General features: G+C 41.6%; 1 protein-coding gene across 1 annotated transcript in view; it reads right to left on the reverse strand.

Moving 5' to 3' along the window:
* The window catches only part of Thsd4 (thrombospondin type 1 domain containing 4), a 590727-nt gene that overhangs the window by 541481 nt on the left and 31839 nt on the right, over window positions 1-17407 (reverse strand). Inside the window, exon 2 of the mRNA XM_047539595.1 lies at window positions 14698-14807. Within this exon, the coding sequence (XP_047395551.1) occupies window positions 14698-14726 (29 nt within the window). The 5' untranslated portion in view covers window positions 14727-14807. The remainder of the gene's footprint in view (window positions 1-14697; window positions 14808-17407) is intronic.

A 17407-nucleotide genomic window follows, 5' to 3' on the forward strand; every position in this document is an offset into this window, starting at 1 on the left:
AAGCAACTCAGTGAGACCCTGTCTCTAAATGAAATACAAAATAGGGTTAGGGATGTGGCTCAGAGGTCGAGTGCCCCTGAGTTCAATCCCCAGTACCAAAAAAAAAAAAAAAAAAAAAAAAAAAATGGTGCCTCTTGTTGCACAAATGCAACTCAAGTTATAGTTCCATGTTCAAATACTTCCTTTCTTCATCTAACTGGACCCTGGTGATGCTAAAATACATAGGGGTACCCAGCGAAATTCACTCTGGGATAACATCTGAGTTATTCAATGGGCTATGCTCTAAATGGAATAAAATAAATTTTCCCAGAGGGGAAATTATTCTTCAGGCTGCAATAACAGCAGCCAGAGCAATATATAACCCCAGGGGCCAGAGGAAACTCTGCCAAAGGCTGAAGGTTTCCCACCCCTGCTTGGCAGACTCCCCTTAGGCTACCCCACCCTGCTCACACATACCTCGCTAATTGGTAGTCTGTAGCCGTGCCCACACCTCTTCAAAATACTGACAATCTAGCCCAAATCCTTGTTCTTCCTGACCCAATTCGAAGTTACTGTAGGGGGAACGAGAGTGCATGTGTGTCTATGCGCGCAGCACGTGTGTTATTTCACTTGGATAGTTTGCTTTGGCACACGGCTCCCAGCTTGCAACGTTTTGACAGATTGAAGGCTACCAGGGCCTTTGGCAAACAAATCACACCTCCCTTCCAAGCGGCGGGGGAAGCCACATTCCTACCAAGACTTTCCGATTCACCTTGCAGTCGAAAGTACCCAACGTTTCACACCAACCAAAAAAGAAGAAAAAAAATAGTTACACCATTTACCCGCTGCTATTCTAGACTTTAAGCACTCTATCATTTCATTTCCTCATGTAGAAAATAATGCTCATTGAAATCTGATACAAGATTTCCATCATGGAACCAGGGCTCTGGGCTTCTGTATTTGCCTTGGCCAACCCTACTCCCGCAGCCCCAACACCCAACCATCCTCAGCTATAGTGACCATGTTCCAGCCACTGTGTACCTCGGACCCCTCAGTGAACTCAACACCACTTGAGTATATCAAGTATCAAAACAAGGAAACATAAATCTTTACTTCTTTTTTTTTTTCTTCAGTTAACACATACAAAGAGATATTTTGAGAGCAACCTGATCACTCCTTAGAAAAAGAAAGCCAAAGCCTTAGCGTTGAAGTGAAATTCCCACCTAGTGCACTTTGGAGATAAAAGCTTTTTTGCTACTTATGTGTTGTACCATGTTCATCTCAGCTGCCTTCCTGACAGCACTGAAGAGTAAATGCAATGAGGGAGGGAGGGAGATGGGGCAGAGCTGGCAGTAGCCAACTGACCCTTGAAGTTACCTCTGATCTCAACATTTGCAAGAGGTATTTCATTTAACCTTCACAACCATTCTATAGGATGCTTATTAGACTCACTTTGCAGGTGAGGAAACTGAGGTACAGACAGGCTAAGTCATTTATCAAAAGTACACATGCCTATTAAATGGCAAAGCCTGATTTCAAATGCCAGCAGTCAGACCCTTGGCCCTGATTCTCAACCACTCTACTCAGGGGCCTCATTAGGACACAACATATTTTTTTTTACAAACTAAACATTTGCCATTTTATTGCATTCACTTTCTTTCCCAGCCTGTATGAGGCTGTGGCTTCAGTCTTTTTTTTTTTTCCCCTGCTATTGCTTATAAGAATCACCAGAATATAAAATAGATGCAATAAGGCCTCATTTATCCAACCTCACAAAGGGACATTCCAAGTTTCAAAATAAATGAAGCAAACCATGTAAATCTCAAGTTTTTAAAAAATGCATTCTGTTTATTTTCCCTGCTCTCTTCTGCTTGGTATCCTGACGTTAAGTAACCTTTCTTAGCTACCAGGAGTCACCAGTGTGCGCGCAACTTGTGCAGCATAAGGGGCTGGCCTTTGGAACACAGGTGGTCTCTGAAGCACAATGAGGCCAGGCTTGAGAGTCCCAGACACCTGGAGCTTTTAAAATCCAGTCGGCGATTTTAAAACTTTGCGATTCCGTTTCCTTTCTTCCCACTGTCAGGGATTGCTGACCATGACATGCCTGCATCCTCTTAACTCGGCTCCCTTCAATTTGTCTTTAGAAAACCAAGCTTTTGCCAAACCAAGACCAAAGAGGCTTTGGGGAGAGGCCTGCCTGGCCTGTGTGGAGTAAAGCATTTCTATTTTACAGAACTTAGAGACACCTATTCTAGCTGCATACCAGTTTTTATTGCTTATTTCCAGGTTCTCCATGCTTGCAGTCATTTGTGTTTCCTGGACATGTGTGGCGTTCTGTCACAGCACAGCTTGTTCAGATGCAACACCCTTTGGTCAATGCCCCTGCTAGGTGGTATGTTCCCTGAGGAGCTGCTTTCTGATGCATCTTTGCAGTGAGTGGAACAATCAGCCTGGTCTTGATCCAGCCTCATGGTTAATAGCGATCAAAGAAATCAAAGAAGGATAGAATGAAATGAAGGGAGAAAAAAAAAGCGAGAGGGGAAATATTACTGAAGAAGTACATGATGATGCCAAGACAGGGACACTGTTCTTCTAAGACAGTGTTATGTGTATCCCAAAATTCCCTGCTGGAAAAATAGAAGACACGGGAAAAGGAAGACAATCCTAAAAGAAAGATTTCTACCAACTAGAGCTATTGGTTCCAATCCCTGGGGAGTCAAGTCAGTGTTAACCTGAGGCATATAGATCCACCTGGGGATGGAAGGAATGGGTAGCTGGCAGTCCAGTGATCACACCTTGACTCCATTCAAGCTGTTTTGGTACAGAATGTTCTAGCAAACCCCACAGTCAAGTACTGAGTGATGAGGACAGGGTCCAGGTACAGGACTGTGCCAGGCAGAAAGAAAAATCAATACTGTCTGGATGCTTGCCGTCATTTTATAGGTAAGGGTTTGCCAAGGCAGTCCTCCAAAAAACTGTTTTATTTCCTCCTGGTCTCTGCCTACCATTCAGATGGCTCCTACCAGCCTTCCCACAGACAAGACCCCAGCAGGTTCTTCCCCAGTGTACTTGAGCACATTTCCCTTCAGAGTTGTCTCCCATGGTGCCATCCACGTTCCCAAACCTGTTTATGCCAGTTGCTAGTGCTCTGACATTACATGAAATACTCAGCAAGTACGCAAACCCACAAAACAGACCAAGAAAGAAAGAGGACTTGTTAGTTGTTTTTACAAAGTCGAATGCTTTGGAAAGACTCAATAAGGGCGAGAAGCCAAGGGGGGGAAAAAAACCTACTGGCAAATTAGGTGTGGATGAGACAACTGCAAATAATTAGGGGCAAAAATAATAAAAACCTAGAATCATTCTGTACTCAGATTGCTTTGCAAATGTCTTTAAATTCTCACCCCCTCTTTAAAGAAACCCAAGTGGAAACCTCAGATTGTGCTTATGGGTGCAGTTTACGCAAGAAAGACAATCGGGGTTTCATGCTCAAAGAAAAGCCCTTGGCCCTACATCAGAAAATTGGTGAGTGCATGTACATGTGTTTTAAGTTAGAAATAAACTGTTGAAGGTGTGTGTGTATCATTCGTATGATTTCCATGCTTTAACCTTCATCCATAATTACCTAACATCCTGGTCAAGATAAAATTTCTACCCTCTTTCTTTCACATAAAAGATCATTATTTGTTCTTTCGATATTCAACCAATGTTTATTGAACACCAACTGCAGGGGCCAAGGGGGTTTGAGTTGCCAACCACACAAATTCTGACCTGCCTCTTTAATATGTGAAGTTCAGTACTTGACACCCAGGCCTGGCCTCTTCCCCACTTTGCTCTCCCGCTTCCCCTTTCTCCCCTCTCCTCCTCTCCTCCCTGCATTGTCCTCCTCCTTTTCCTCTCTGCTTCCTGATCACTGGCAAAGGGGCATTGATTGACCCCATGACCCTTCTAATTATCACATATTTCTTTACCCCTGAGGGGAATTTCAGTTTTTCCCAAACTAATCGTACCTCAAGTATCACTGCCTTGGACTTCCTCACACACACAAACACGTTTTCTTAGCCCTCTGCTCTGCTCCCTTCTGTCTGCGGGGTCTTTTTCGATGGCCCCAAGAGTGGCCACCCTCCTCTCTCTCATTTCCTCAATCCCTTCTGGTTGTATTTCTAAGTGGAATAGCTGACAGGCATTAAAGTAATACTTTACTGAAGTATATATCAAGGAAAGGAAAAACCTTAAGTTTTCTAAGACTAAAACCAGACACTTGACCTAAGGCCATCAACTGTAAAACCCTTAAAATGATCCAGAACGCTCCTTCCTACGATCTATAAAAATCACCATCTAACCCTGTAATCACTCTAATTACATCTGTATTTCTTCAAAAACTACTGTTCAAAATAAAAATCGCCAAACCAATTTTATTTCCTGCCCATTTAACCACCTCTTTGGCATTTAATGGTTTTATTTTCTTCTGTTTTCATTGGAAACATAAAATACGTCAGCTTTATTTAAGTATGCTAAGAGGCAAAACGAAAGGCACCTGACCAGGCTGGCCCTGGAGATCTCGACGGTGGCCAGGGTAGATAGCCATCACACTGACCATTCAGCCTCCAGTGAGAAAGCTGTGTTTCCTTTCTATCAACTACTTGACATCTGAACAAACAGATACAGATATAATTGTGCCTGCAACAAAGGTAGAGGATTTGGAGAAAGTTTTTAAGAAATACAAACCCTCGGGCTGGGGAGATAGCTCAGTCGATAGAGTGCTTGCCTTGCAAGCACAAGGCCCTGGGTTCGATCCCCAGCACCGCAAAAAAAAGAAAGAAAGAAAGAAAGAAATACAAACCCTTCCATTTCCTCTCTGATTTGTGACAGACTACAAACGTTCTTAAATCAAGCTTTGACCTACGCTTTGGTCTAACTGGATTTCACTCTCCCTGGAATTTTCATGGCATCCTAAACTTACCCAAGATTCAATGACCCACCAACCAGCTCGTCTAAAGTTAAAATCTTAGTGCCTCTTCTGCTACTGGGTTTGCCTGGGATTGTTCTTATTACCGCAGACTCTGAGCAGGGCAGAACTACCCTTGCTACATTAATACTCAGGCTGCTGTGTCTCTTTCAATGAGGGGGAAACTGACTTTCTGTTTCTCTGTGGTTTGGCAAAAACTGGGGAGGGATTTTAAAACTAACTCTCTGCGTATCAGAATTGTGAATCCCCTTAAATGTTTTTTCCTCTCAGGGATTTTCTTGGCAGCTAACTCCTAATTGCAACCTGCTTTCCCCATAGGTAGAGAAATTCTCCAGCTTTACCAATTAATCTTTAAGCATTTAGTTACTTTGATTAAATAATAAAAATTCCTTAATGTGTGGGGCGGGGGCAGGGTTTCTCAACTACCAATTTTGTCAGAGACCTCTCGTGCTGAAAGTAGTCACATCCCTTTTCCCACAAGACATTTTGGAAAATAGTCAAACAAAAGACCCTCCCCTGGTTTTGTTTTTCTGTTTAAAATGCATTTACGTGGTCCTAGAAACAGAGATGCAAAATGGTTAATGTGTACCTGGTTGGTCAAAAGGGGATTCAATGGAACCTCCAATCAGGATCCCCTATAGAATCCCTCAGCCTCATAATTCACATTTTCTTTCTGAGTCCTGACAGCGGACTCTTGGTGAAACATCCTGCGGAGCCGCTCTTTTCAAACAAACTCTTCAGCAGGACCCTGAGGCTGGAGGCCTGTCAGGACCTCCAGAGCTCCACCCCAAGGGTAGCAAGGTCACATCCACTTTCAGTTACTCCTGCCCTGCTAGTTTCTAATCTGTGGGCCGTTTCTCTGAAACAATGCACAGCTGGAGGTGAGTCCAGTCTGTGCCTCTCCCAGGGAGATGGGCATCACACCACACGCGCGCTCAGATTATCAAGGGAGGCTAACTGCTGGGGCATCGATTAGAATTCCAGAACATCAAGAGAAATTTTACAAAAGGGACTTCTCCCAAGAAATGCCCTTCCCATCATCCTGGATGGCCACATTTTTTTGAGGATCCTTAAGTATTCTTAGGAATATTTTTGATGACAGCCAGATTTATACCTGCTTCCATGTGGTGAACCCACCTCTCATCCCATGCTGGCTCTTTCTGATCCTGTTCAATATCTGACCCTGACCTCTACTTCTTTGGGCCCACTGAGTCCTAGTGCTATCATATACTGTGGTCCTGAAGCTCCAAATGATCCAGTGACATTTCTCGCTGCCCTATGGTTTTATAACGATATTTTGGGGGCTTCCACAACTAGATATACAGTTCATGTCTTGAAATGTATTTTAAACTTTTTTAAACTATGGTTTTAAAATACACACATGCAAATTTATATTAGACACCAAATATTAACCTTGAAGAGACCATCAAGCATTAACTTGGGTTGCCTAGTTGATGACTGGATATACACAGGCCTCAGAGTGAGCTTTTCCTGCCTTCTCTGCCTGTATCTGATATTCATGTGACTATGTCATTGATGGAAAGGTTTGTCAATCTCTTTCTCTGAGGGATTTTGGATTTCAGGCCTGAACATATCTGCTCATGTAAATTATACAAGCATTTACATACTAAGGCACACATATGCACCATACTTGATTAAATGGCAGGTATGGGCCTGCATGGGCAATCACATGGGTTAGCTTCATAATAACTTATTACTGATCATTTTAGTTTCCGTGTAAGTTCCAGGTATTTGGGGCTAATGTATGGTCATGGCAGCAGGGGAGACTACAAGATGTCCTAAATAATTCCACTTTGAAAAAGAAAATTCTTCCTCCTATTCTTTCAGGATTCTGAATCAGTTTATTTAAAGAGCTTCCAAATGGGGACTGGGTATGGGGAAGGTAGATACAGAATAAGGGGAAAACAGTGGAATGAATCTCACCTAACCTTCCCATGGACATAAATGAATATACCATTATGTATGTCCATAAGACATGAATTTAAAATAAACAAACAAATGTAAGTAAATAGCAGAAAGATCAATAGAGGAAAGGGAACAGGAAGAGGGAGGAGAGAGAAAGAGAGTAAGGATAAGTACTAGGGATTGAATTGAGGCAAATTATATTCTATGCATTTATAATTATGTCAAAATGAAACCTAATGTTAAACATAATTAATACTAACCAATAAAAAGTGAAGGAAAAAATAAAGAGCATCCCAAGATAGTAAAATGACCTTCATCACAGAATTGTTACCAACTACTGCAAATGCTTATCTGTATGGATAAGGATTTTCTTAAGGCTGTAGAGCTAAACAAATGCAAATTAAACTAGACGCTGAGACAGATGTACAAGTGATCATCCAGAAATCCTGACTTCAAATTTTGGTATTTATCACAACCATTTCATGGATCTCAGTGTGTCAATATTGTAAATTTAAATTTGTGTTAATAAATAGGTTAATAAAATTCTGGCATTGTCTATTTTATATATTGAGAACTTACACAGGATTTTGATCAAAGAATTTCAAACAGTCTTTCAGCTTTTTTAAAAAGTTTGAAGGGAGGTTTCAAGATGGCGGCCTAGAGGGCGGCTGCATTTCACGTTGCTCAGGACTCAGGATTCAAAAGAGGAGATAGTGAGAGACTTGGGACAGACTCAAAGCCGCCGGGTGAGTCTCTCCCGTTGGGGAGGCGTCCCGGATGGGGCGGTAGCCCCTGAACGCAGGGAACTTTGTGAAGTGGAGTTGCTCGGCGAGGCGCCCGCCCGCCCCCCCCCCCCCCCCCCCGGAGCGGTAAACACGGACAGCGGGGAACTTTGCAGAGGAGGCTGCGCAGCACAGCGCTTGGTTTCGGAGCAAACTGTCGGGGCTCCGGCGGCTGCCAGAGGAAGAGCTGGGCGGTGAGCTATTTGGACTCAGCAACCGCCTGAACAATGTGGGGGGGGGGCTGTCCTGAGGAGGTGGAGGAGCGCAGTGAGTTGCTTGGTCTCCAAGCGCCCACACAGAACACCGGGTGGCTGCCTGGAGGAAGAGGCGAGCGGCGGGTCACTGGGGTTCAGAACATATGTACGAGGCTCCAGGTGGCTGCTCAGAGGAGGGGTCGCATAGCCAGGCGATTAGGTGCAAAGCACGGTCCGGGGACCTAGGCGCCTTTTGTTGAAAGAGCTACACAGAGACAAGCTGAGGGGCAGAGCGAAGGTTCCAGGACGGCGGGCAGCTTCTCTAAGGAGGGACAACCTAAGGAGACTCGTCTGCGAAGGGCAGGGCTTCCAGGCCCAGGAGGTAGGTCCGGGCCCCTGGGAATGTTGCCTGGAAAGGCTGCCCTGCCCAGGCGGTAGTTGTGGATTGAGGGGAACCTCTAGGAGGGGAACTGACCAGCGAGACCTCCCCATCGGTTGAGTCTTCCCTGCCGGGTGAGGTTTTCCCACAAGGACGGTAAAACCAGAGACACAGGCACAAACAGGCTTTGCCTCAGTCCGCAGCCTAGTTCCCCCTTGGATGACCATTGGTCAACAAGTAGAGGCACCTCTGCCCACTAGCAGGGAATATACCCCACCTGAAGACCACCACCCCTAGAGAGGCAGCTTCCTTGGGGAACACCGCAGTATCAACTTCCTCTAAGACTTCAGGCTACTGAAGGATAAGAGGGGATACACTAGCAATCTCCAGGGACATTATAAGTCAACAGAGGAAATCTGCAACATCTCAGCAGTCCACTGATACCTGAATGACATGAGAAAACAAGGGAAGAAAATGCCTCAAACAAATATGGATGTTACATCAATAAAATCCAATGACAGCATGACAGAAGAAATGTCAGAAAGGGAGTTCAGAATGTACATAATTAACATGATAAGGGAGGCAAACGATGAAATGAAAGAGCAAATGCAGGCATTGAATGAACGCACCAATCGACAGTTAAAAGAGCAAATACAGGAAGCAAAAGACCATTTCAATAAAGAGTTAGAGATATTGAAAAAAAAACAAACAGAAATCCTTGAAATGAAGGAAACAATAAACCAAATTAAGAACTCCATAGAAAGCACAACCAATAGGATAGAACACCTGGAAGACAGAACCTCAGATATTGAAGACAAAATATTTAAACTTGAAAACAAAGTCGAACAAACAGAGAAGATGGTAAGAAATCATGAACAGAATCTCCAAGAACTATGGGATATCATGAAAAGGCCAAATTTGAGAATTATTGGGATTGAGGAAGGCTTAAAGAAACAAACCAAAGGAATGAACAATCTATTCAATGAGATAATTTCAGAAAATTTCCCAAATCTGAAGAATGAAATGGAAAATCAAGTTCAAGAGGCTTATAGGACTCCAAATACACAAAATTACAACAGACCCACACCAAGGCACATTATAATGAAAATACCTAACATACAAAATAAAGACAGAATCTTAAAGGCTGTGAGAGAAAAGAACCAAATTACATTCAGGGGGAAACCAATACAGATATCAGCAGATTTTTCAATCCAGACCTTAAAAGCTAGAAGGGCCTGGAATAACATTTTTCAAGCCCTAAAAGAAAATGGATGCCAACCAAGAATCTTATACCCAGCAAAACTTACCTTCAGATTTGACGATGAAATAAAATCCTTCCATGATAAACAAAAGCTAAAAGAATATATAAAAAGAAAGCCAGCATTACAGAACATTCTCAGCAAAATATTCCATGAGGAAGAGATGAAAATCAAAGAAGCAAATCAGCAAAGGGAGGAGCTATCCTAAAGGAACTATCAAATAAAGAGGAACCAAGTCGTGTCAAAAATAAACAAATAAATGAATAAAATGAGTCAAATGACTGGGAATACAAATCATATCTCAATAATAACCCTGAATATTAATGGCCTAAATTCATCAATCAAAAGACATAGACTGGCAGATTGGAGAAAAAAGAAAGATCCAACAATATGTTGCCTGCAAGAGACTCACCTCATAGAAAGAGATACCCATAGACTAAAGGTGAAAGGATGGGAACAAACATACCATGCACATGGACCCAGCAAAAAAGCTGGGGTATCCATCCTCATTTCAGATAATGTGGACTTCAAGCCAAAGTTAGTCAGAAGGGATAAAGAAGGACATTTCATACTGCTTAAGGGAAGCATAAATCAGCAAGATATAACAATCATAAATATCTATGCCCCAAACAGTGGCTCACCCATGTATGTCAAACAAATCCTTCTCAATCTCAGAAACCAAATAGACCACAACACAATAATACTAGGTGATTTTAACACGCCTCTCTCACCACTGGACAGATCTTCCAAACAAAAATTGAACAAAGAAACCATAGAACTCAATAACACAATCAATAATTTAGACTTAACAGACATTTATAGAATATACCATCCAACGAAGAGTGAATACACTTTCTTCTCAGCAGCACATGGATCCTTCTCTAAAATAGACCATATATTATGCTACAAAGCTAATGTTAGCAAATACAAGAAGATAGAGACATTTCCTTGTATTTTATCAGATCATAATGGATTGAAATTAAAAATAAATGAAAGAGTAAAAAACAGAAATTACTCCAACACCTGGAGATTAAACAATATGCTATTATATGACGAATGGATAACAGAAGATATTAGGAAGGAAATTAAAAAATTCTTAGAGGTAAATGAGAACAAAGAAACATCATATCAAAATCTCTGGGACACTATGAAAGCAGTACTTAGAGGAAAATTTATTTCATGAAGCGCATTCAATAAAAGAAGTAAAACTCAACAAATAAACGACCTAACACTACAGCTCAAAGCCCTGGAAAAAGAAGAACAGAGCAACACCAAAAGTAGTAGAAGACAGGAAATAGTTAAACTCAGAGCTGAAATCAACGAAATTGAAACAAAAGAAACAATACAAAAAATTGACAAAATAAATAGTTGGTTCTTCAAAAAAATAAACAAAATTGATAAACCTTTAGCCACACTAACAAAGAGAAGACGAGAGAAAATCCAAATCACCAAAATTCGGAATGAACAAGGAAATATCACAACAGACACGATTGAAATACAAAACATAATTAGAAGCTATTTTGAAAATCTATACTCCAACAAAATAGAAAATTTCAAAGATATCAACAAGTTTCTAGAGACCTATGAATTGCCTAAACTGAACGAGGAGGACATACACAATTTAAATAGACCAATTTCAAGTAATGAAATAGAAGAAGTCATCAAAAGCCTACCAACAAAGAAAAGTCCGGGACCAGATGGGTTCTCAGCCGAGTTCTACAAAACCTTTAAAGAAGAGCTCATTCCAATACTTCTCAAAGTATTCCATAAAATAGAAGAGGAGGGAACTCTGCCAAACTCATTCTACGAAGCCAATATCACCCTGATACCTAAACTAGACAGAGACACATCGAGGAAAGAAAATTTCAGACCAATATCCTTAATGAACATCCACGCAAAAATTCTCAACAAAATTTTAGCAAATCGTATACAAAAACATATTCAAAAGATAGTGCACCATGATCAAGTGGGTTTCATCCCAGGGATGCAAGGTTGGTTCAACATCAGGAAATCAATAAATGTAATTCACCATATCAACAGACTTAAAGTCAAGAATCACATGATTAATTCAATAGATGCAGAAAAAGCATTTGATAAAATACAGCATCCCTTCATGCTCAAAACACTAGAAAAAATAGGGATAGTAGGAACGTTCCTTAACATTGTAAAGGCCATCTACGCTAAGCCCATGGCTAATATCATTCTAAATGGTGAAAAACTGAAAGCATTCCCCCTAAAATCTGGAACAAGGCAGGGATGCCCTCTCTCACCACTCCTATTCAATAACGTCCTTGAAACTCTCGCCAGAGCAATTAGACAGACCAAAGAAATTAAAGGGATACGAATAGGAAAAGAAGAACTCAAACTATCCCTATTTGCTGATGATATGATTATGTACTTAGAGGAACCAGGAAATTCCACCAGAAAACTCTTAGAACTCATAAGTGAATTCAGTAAAGTAGCGGGATATAAGATCAATGCTCATAAATCCAATGCATTTTTATACATAAGTGATGATTCTTCAGAAAGAGAAGTTAAGAAAACTACCCCATTCACAATAGCCTCGAAAAAAATAAAATACTTGGGAATCAATCTCACAAAAGAGTTGAAAGACCTCCACAATGAGAACTACAGAACACTAAAGAAAGAAATTAAAGAACACCTTAGAAGATGGAAAGATCTCCCATGTTCCTGGATAGGCAGAATTAATATTGTCAAAATGGCCATACTACCAAAAGTGCTATACAGATTCAATGCAATTCCAATTAAAATCCCAATGATGTACCTTACAGAAATAGAACAAGCAATCATGAAATTCATCTGGAAGAATAAGAAACCCAGAATTGCTAAAGCAATACTTTGCAGGAAAAATGAAGCAGAGGGTATTGCAATACCAGAACTTCAACTATACTACAAAGCAATAGTAACAAAAACGGCATGGTATTGGTACCAAAATAGACAGGTAGATGGTACAGCATAGAGGACACGGACACAAACCCAAATAAATATAATTTTCTCATACTAGACAAAGGGGCCAAAAATATGCAATGGAGAAAAGATAGCCTCTTCAACAAATGGTGCTGGGAAAATTGGAAATCCATATGCAACAGAATGAAACTAAACCCATATCTTTCACCATGCACGAAACTAAACTCAAAATGGATTAAGGACCTCGGAATCAGACCAGAGATCCTGCATCTTATAGAAGAAAAAGTAGGTACAGAGCTTCAACATGTCGGCTTAGGACCAGACTTCCTCAACAGGACTCCCATAGCACAAGAAATAAAAGCAAGAATCAACAACTGGGATAGATTCAAACTAAAAAGCTTTCTCTCAGCAAAGGAAACTATCAGCAATGCGAAGAAAGAGCCTACAGAGTGGGAGAAAATCTTTGCCAATCATACTTCAGATAGAGCACTAATCTCCAGAATCTATAAAGAACTCAAAAAACTCAACACCAAGACTACAAATAACCCAATCGACAAAAGGTCTAAGGAAATGAACAGACACTTCACAAAAGAAGACCTACAAATAATCAACAAACATGTGGAAAAATGTTCAACATCTCTAGTAATAAGAGAAATGCAAATCAAAACTACCCTAAGATTCCATCTCACCCCAATTAGAATGGCGATTATCAAGAATACAAGCAACAACAGGTGTTGGCGAGGATGTGGGGAAAAAGGTACACTCATACATTGCTGGTGGGACTGCAAATTAGTGCAGCCACTCTGGAAAGCAGTGTGGAGATTCCTTAGAAAACATGGAATGGAACTACCATTTGACCCAGCTATCCCACTCCTTGGCCTATACCCAAAGGACTTACAATCAGCATACTACAGAGATACAGCCACATCAATGTTCATTGCTGCTCAATTCACCATAGCCAGATTGTGGAACCAACCTAGATGCCCTTCAGTTGATGAATGGATAAAGAAACTGTGGCATATATATATACAATGGAATATTACTCAGCCATAAAGAATGATAAAATTATGGCATTTGCAGGCAAATGGATGAAATTGGAGAATATCATGCTAAGTGAGATAAGCCAATCTCAAAAAACCAAAGGAAGAATGATCTCGCTGATAAGTGGATGATGATACATAATGGGGCGTGGGAGGGGTTAGTTTTAGGGTTAGAGTGAGGGTTAGGGAGGGGGGCAAGAATGGGGGAAGGAAGGACTGTATAGAGGGAAAAGAGGGATGGGAGGGGTGGGGGGAAGGGAAAAATAACAGAATGAATCAACCAACATTACCCTATGTAAATTTATGATTACACAAATGGTATGCCTTGACTCCATGTACAAACAGAGAAACAACATGTATCCCATTTGTTTACAATAAAAAAAAAAAGTTTGAAGGCTGGACTGCACCTAAGTGGTAGCACACGTGCCAGGGTATACGAGTCTCTGGGTTCCATACCCAGCACCATAAACAAACTAAGTCTGAAAACAGCCCAAATAAAATGGTTACAGTTCCAGTACTTGGAGTCTTTAACCTGACTCTGCACATAAAGAAAGGTTACACCATGATTTACATTCTCTGAGCACTGGCTTTCTGATCTACAAAGTAGGGATAATAGTACTTGTTCAACTTACCACTAAGTGTTGATATAAGAATCAAATTTTAAAATTTAGGTGGACATCATAGAAATTTGAGCAGAAGGGACCAGAGACCTCACCTTTTAATAACACCAGATGGATGAGGTAAAAAGCTGGGGGGTTGTAACCAAAGTGAAATATTTTTCAAAGTTCTTCAAATAATTCTATTACACAAACCATGGTAAAAAGTACTCACTGATCTAGTCCCACTTTTAGTTTAAGAAAACCTTGAGGCCTAGAGAAGTTATCCTAAAAAATAGCAGACCCTATCCCTAACCACCAACCTCAGCCTAGCACACGGTGTCCAGGTCTAGGAGGCCCTTCCAAACAGCAAACCACCACACACCTGTCCATACTGTATCAAAATAGTAGTGACATGCACACTCTTAAAACCAATTGCTTCAATTGTTTCAAGAAGTTATATAATAAGACACAAGTATCAAATCTCTTTTTCTCCTGGAGTTGTTTTGTTTGCTTTTTTCTGTTTTTGTTTTGTTTATTTCAGTCCTAGGGATGGAACCAGGGCCTCACGCATGCCAGGCAGATGATCTACTACCAAGCTACACCCCCAGTCCCTCTTTTCTTTTGAAGAGCTTCTTCACTTACCCAAATGAGCCCTTGAAATGGGAAACCATGGTGTTACAGGTCCAGGCTGACACAGGGGCTCCTCAGAGGTGTTGCCAATTCTCCTCAGCAGGTGGGAGTGCTGTTCGATTCTACAGAAATGAACAATGTTATTTTTAGCATCATATTCTCAGGAAGATTCTAGAGCCTAACCATTTCGATGAAACCAGAAATAAACAGATGGAAGATCCTGAAATAAAAATAATGCCACTGCCAGTCATGGGTACCAGGATTTCCCAGTCAAAATGGGATTATGCGTGAACATGAGGTGACAAGTTTACAGAACTTCAGCATCGCACCAGACCCACAGAGGATGTTCAATAAATTGCTCTCAGTATGATTAGCTCTGACTTGAAGTGACATGGGAATTGGCATTAGGCAAACCAGCACTGGAAACCCAGCTCTATCATAGGTTACCTGGCCACAGAGAGTCACTTCACATCTAGGTTTTCCCAACTGTACAATGTGCCTAACAATAAAAAAAATACTGATACATGCTACAACATGGATGAACATTGAAAACATACCAAGTGGGAGAAAACAGGCACAAAAGAGAACACAATATATAATCCCATTATAGGTAATATAATGGGACTGGGAGGGTAAGGAGGAGTTAATGGGAGGGTACAATATTTCTTCCTGGGGTGACGAAAAATGTTCTGAAGTTTTTAGTGATGGTGGTTGCACAACCCCATGAATATACTAAAACCCACTGAATTATATACTAAATTGGTGAAATATATAAATTAAATCCCAACAGAATGGTTTAAAAAATATACTGCAGGCTGAGGACATAGGTCAGTGGTAGAGAGCTTGCCTGGCATGTCAAAGGCCCTGGGTTCAATGCCTAGCACAGCAAAAGAGCAGCAGTAGCAACAACAAAAGTCCTTCCTAAAGAACTACTGCAGATTATTATGAAGATTAAATGAGGGGACGCATGTAACATGCTTAGCCAGGAGCTGGCACAGAGTGGCACTCCGTAAATGGTAGCTCTGATGCTGTCGATGCAAGAAGAGAGCAAGTGGCATTGAAGACTACGCTATCGCAATAAAGACAGGCAGGTGACACCTCTTGCCTACAAACATCACATTATTCTGATGCCCTCGCTAAACAGTTTCCAGACATTGTCAAGCAAGCCACTAGTTTCAAAGGCAAATTATAAATAGCATCAGAAAGCTTGGGATGGGAAGTTTAGTTGGGATATAATGGAACTTGAGAGTAGAACAGAGCACAGCCCAGCCTTCTCTCCTCCCACTTCTTACAGAAAAGACAAAAAAATGAAGCAAGGTTGCAAGGTGTGCCAGGGATCCTCTCTCACAAAGGCAGAGCTTCCTGACACCATTGCTCTTGCATTCTTCCCAGGACTTCAGGGGTGGGAAGATAAATTACAAGGATTTACAAAAAGACAGTCATGAGAATCAGACAAGTCCATTCACAGGGGAAAAGAATCCAGATTTTAAAAGTTACCACCAGCCTTTTCTGAGAGTTATTAAGAAAGTAAAGCCTCTTAACTGCAATCACCCCTAATTAGCCATCAGCAACTCATGAAATTACTCATGGCATTGAAGACCCTTAAATTCTTGGTTCTCAGCCAGAAGTTACACTGAGATCCAGCAGGAAGAAGGCCAGCAAGTGCAAATTGGAACAGTTAAACTTCTCTGAATCCAAGGCGTAGTCTTCTTGCTCTTGGCTGCAGAGCAGGTATGCACAGAGCCAGGGGATTTAATTTGGAAGTCGGATGAAGCCATTGCCAAGTTCCTAAGGACCATCGACTAATCAATAATTATTCACTCAATAGGAGAGGTGCTCAGGTCCTCACTGAGGTGCCATGGGATTCATAAGAGGGATGAGTCAATTCAGGTTCTTATTCTTACAGTCTAGCTTAGGTGGATTAGTTTGAGGGACACAGATTGTCAGGGAAAAGGATGGTGTTACCCAGAGCAACACAGGTAAACACTGTTCACTTGGACCCCAAGTCCAAATCAAGCTAGTTCAAAAGTTAACCAGGTGGCCTTTGACAATTAGCCTGTCTTTCATTTTCCCATTTGTAAAGAGGGTTTTTAACCATCTCATAGGGCTATAGAGAGTATTAAACATTTATGGATTTATGGAGAATGCATGACCTGCATGCTACACACACACACACACACACACACACGGCAGGTGTGTGGAACTTACAATCCAGATGCTAGAGAGCTATATACTCTAAGTAAACAAAAACCCAGGTATAAAACTACAACTGTGGTAAAAGCCATGAAAGAAAGTCCCAGGTACCTCAGAAAAATATCCTGGGTGGTGGTTACAGAAGTTCCCTCTGAGGCAGTGACAGGAGGAGTACGCTGAATGAAGGGGCAGGACGACCCAGGAGAGGCAACCCTGTGGGGAAAGGCGCAGGAGGAAGGAAGGAAGAAGGAAGCCATGGGCCAGAAGGCAGGGGAGAGAGGGGAGCAAGCTCAGAGCTGGCTCTACCAAGGGAATCCTCAGCTCGTGGTAAAGGAACAGTGAAGGGGCACAAGGGAAGGAGGTGTCAAAAGTGACACCTTACAGATTTAGGGTGGACCCAGGAGGTGGCCAATGGAAGTGTTCATGATGCTTTCAGAATTCAGTCAGAAAGGGAGAAGCCGTGAGGGAGGGTGGCGTGGGGTGGACTGGTGGTCTCAGGGGTCTCAAGTGGGAGGCTGCCAAAACAAAT

This window comes from Sciurus carolinensis, chromosome 2, assembly GCF_902686445.1.
Source record: "Sciurus carolinensis chromosome 2, mSciCar1.2, whole genome shotgun sequence".
NCBI classification, from domain to species: Eukaryota; Metazoa; Chordata; class Mammalia; order Rodentia; family Sciuridae; genus Sciurus; species Sciurus carolinensis.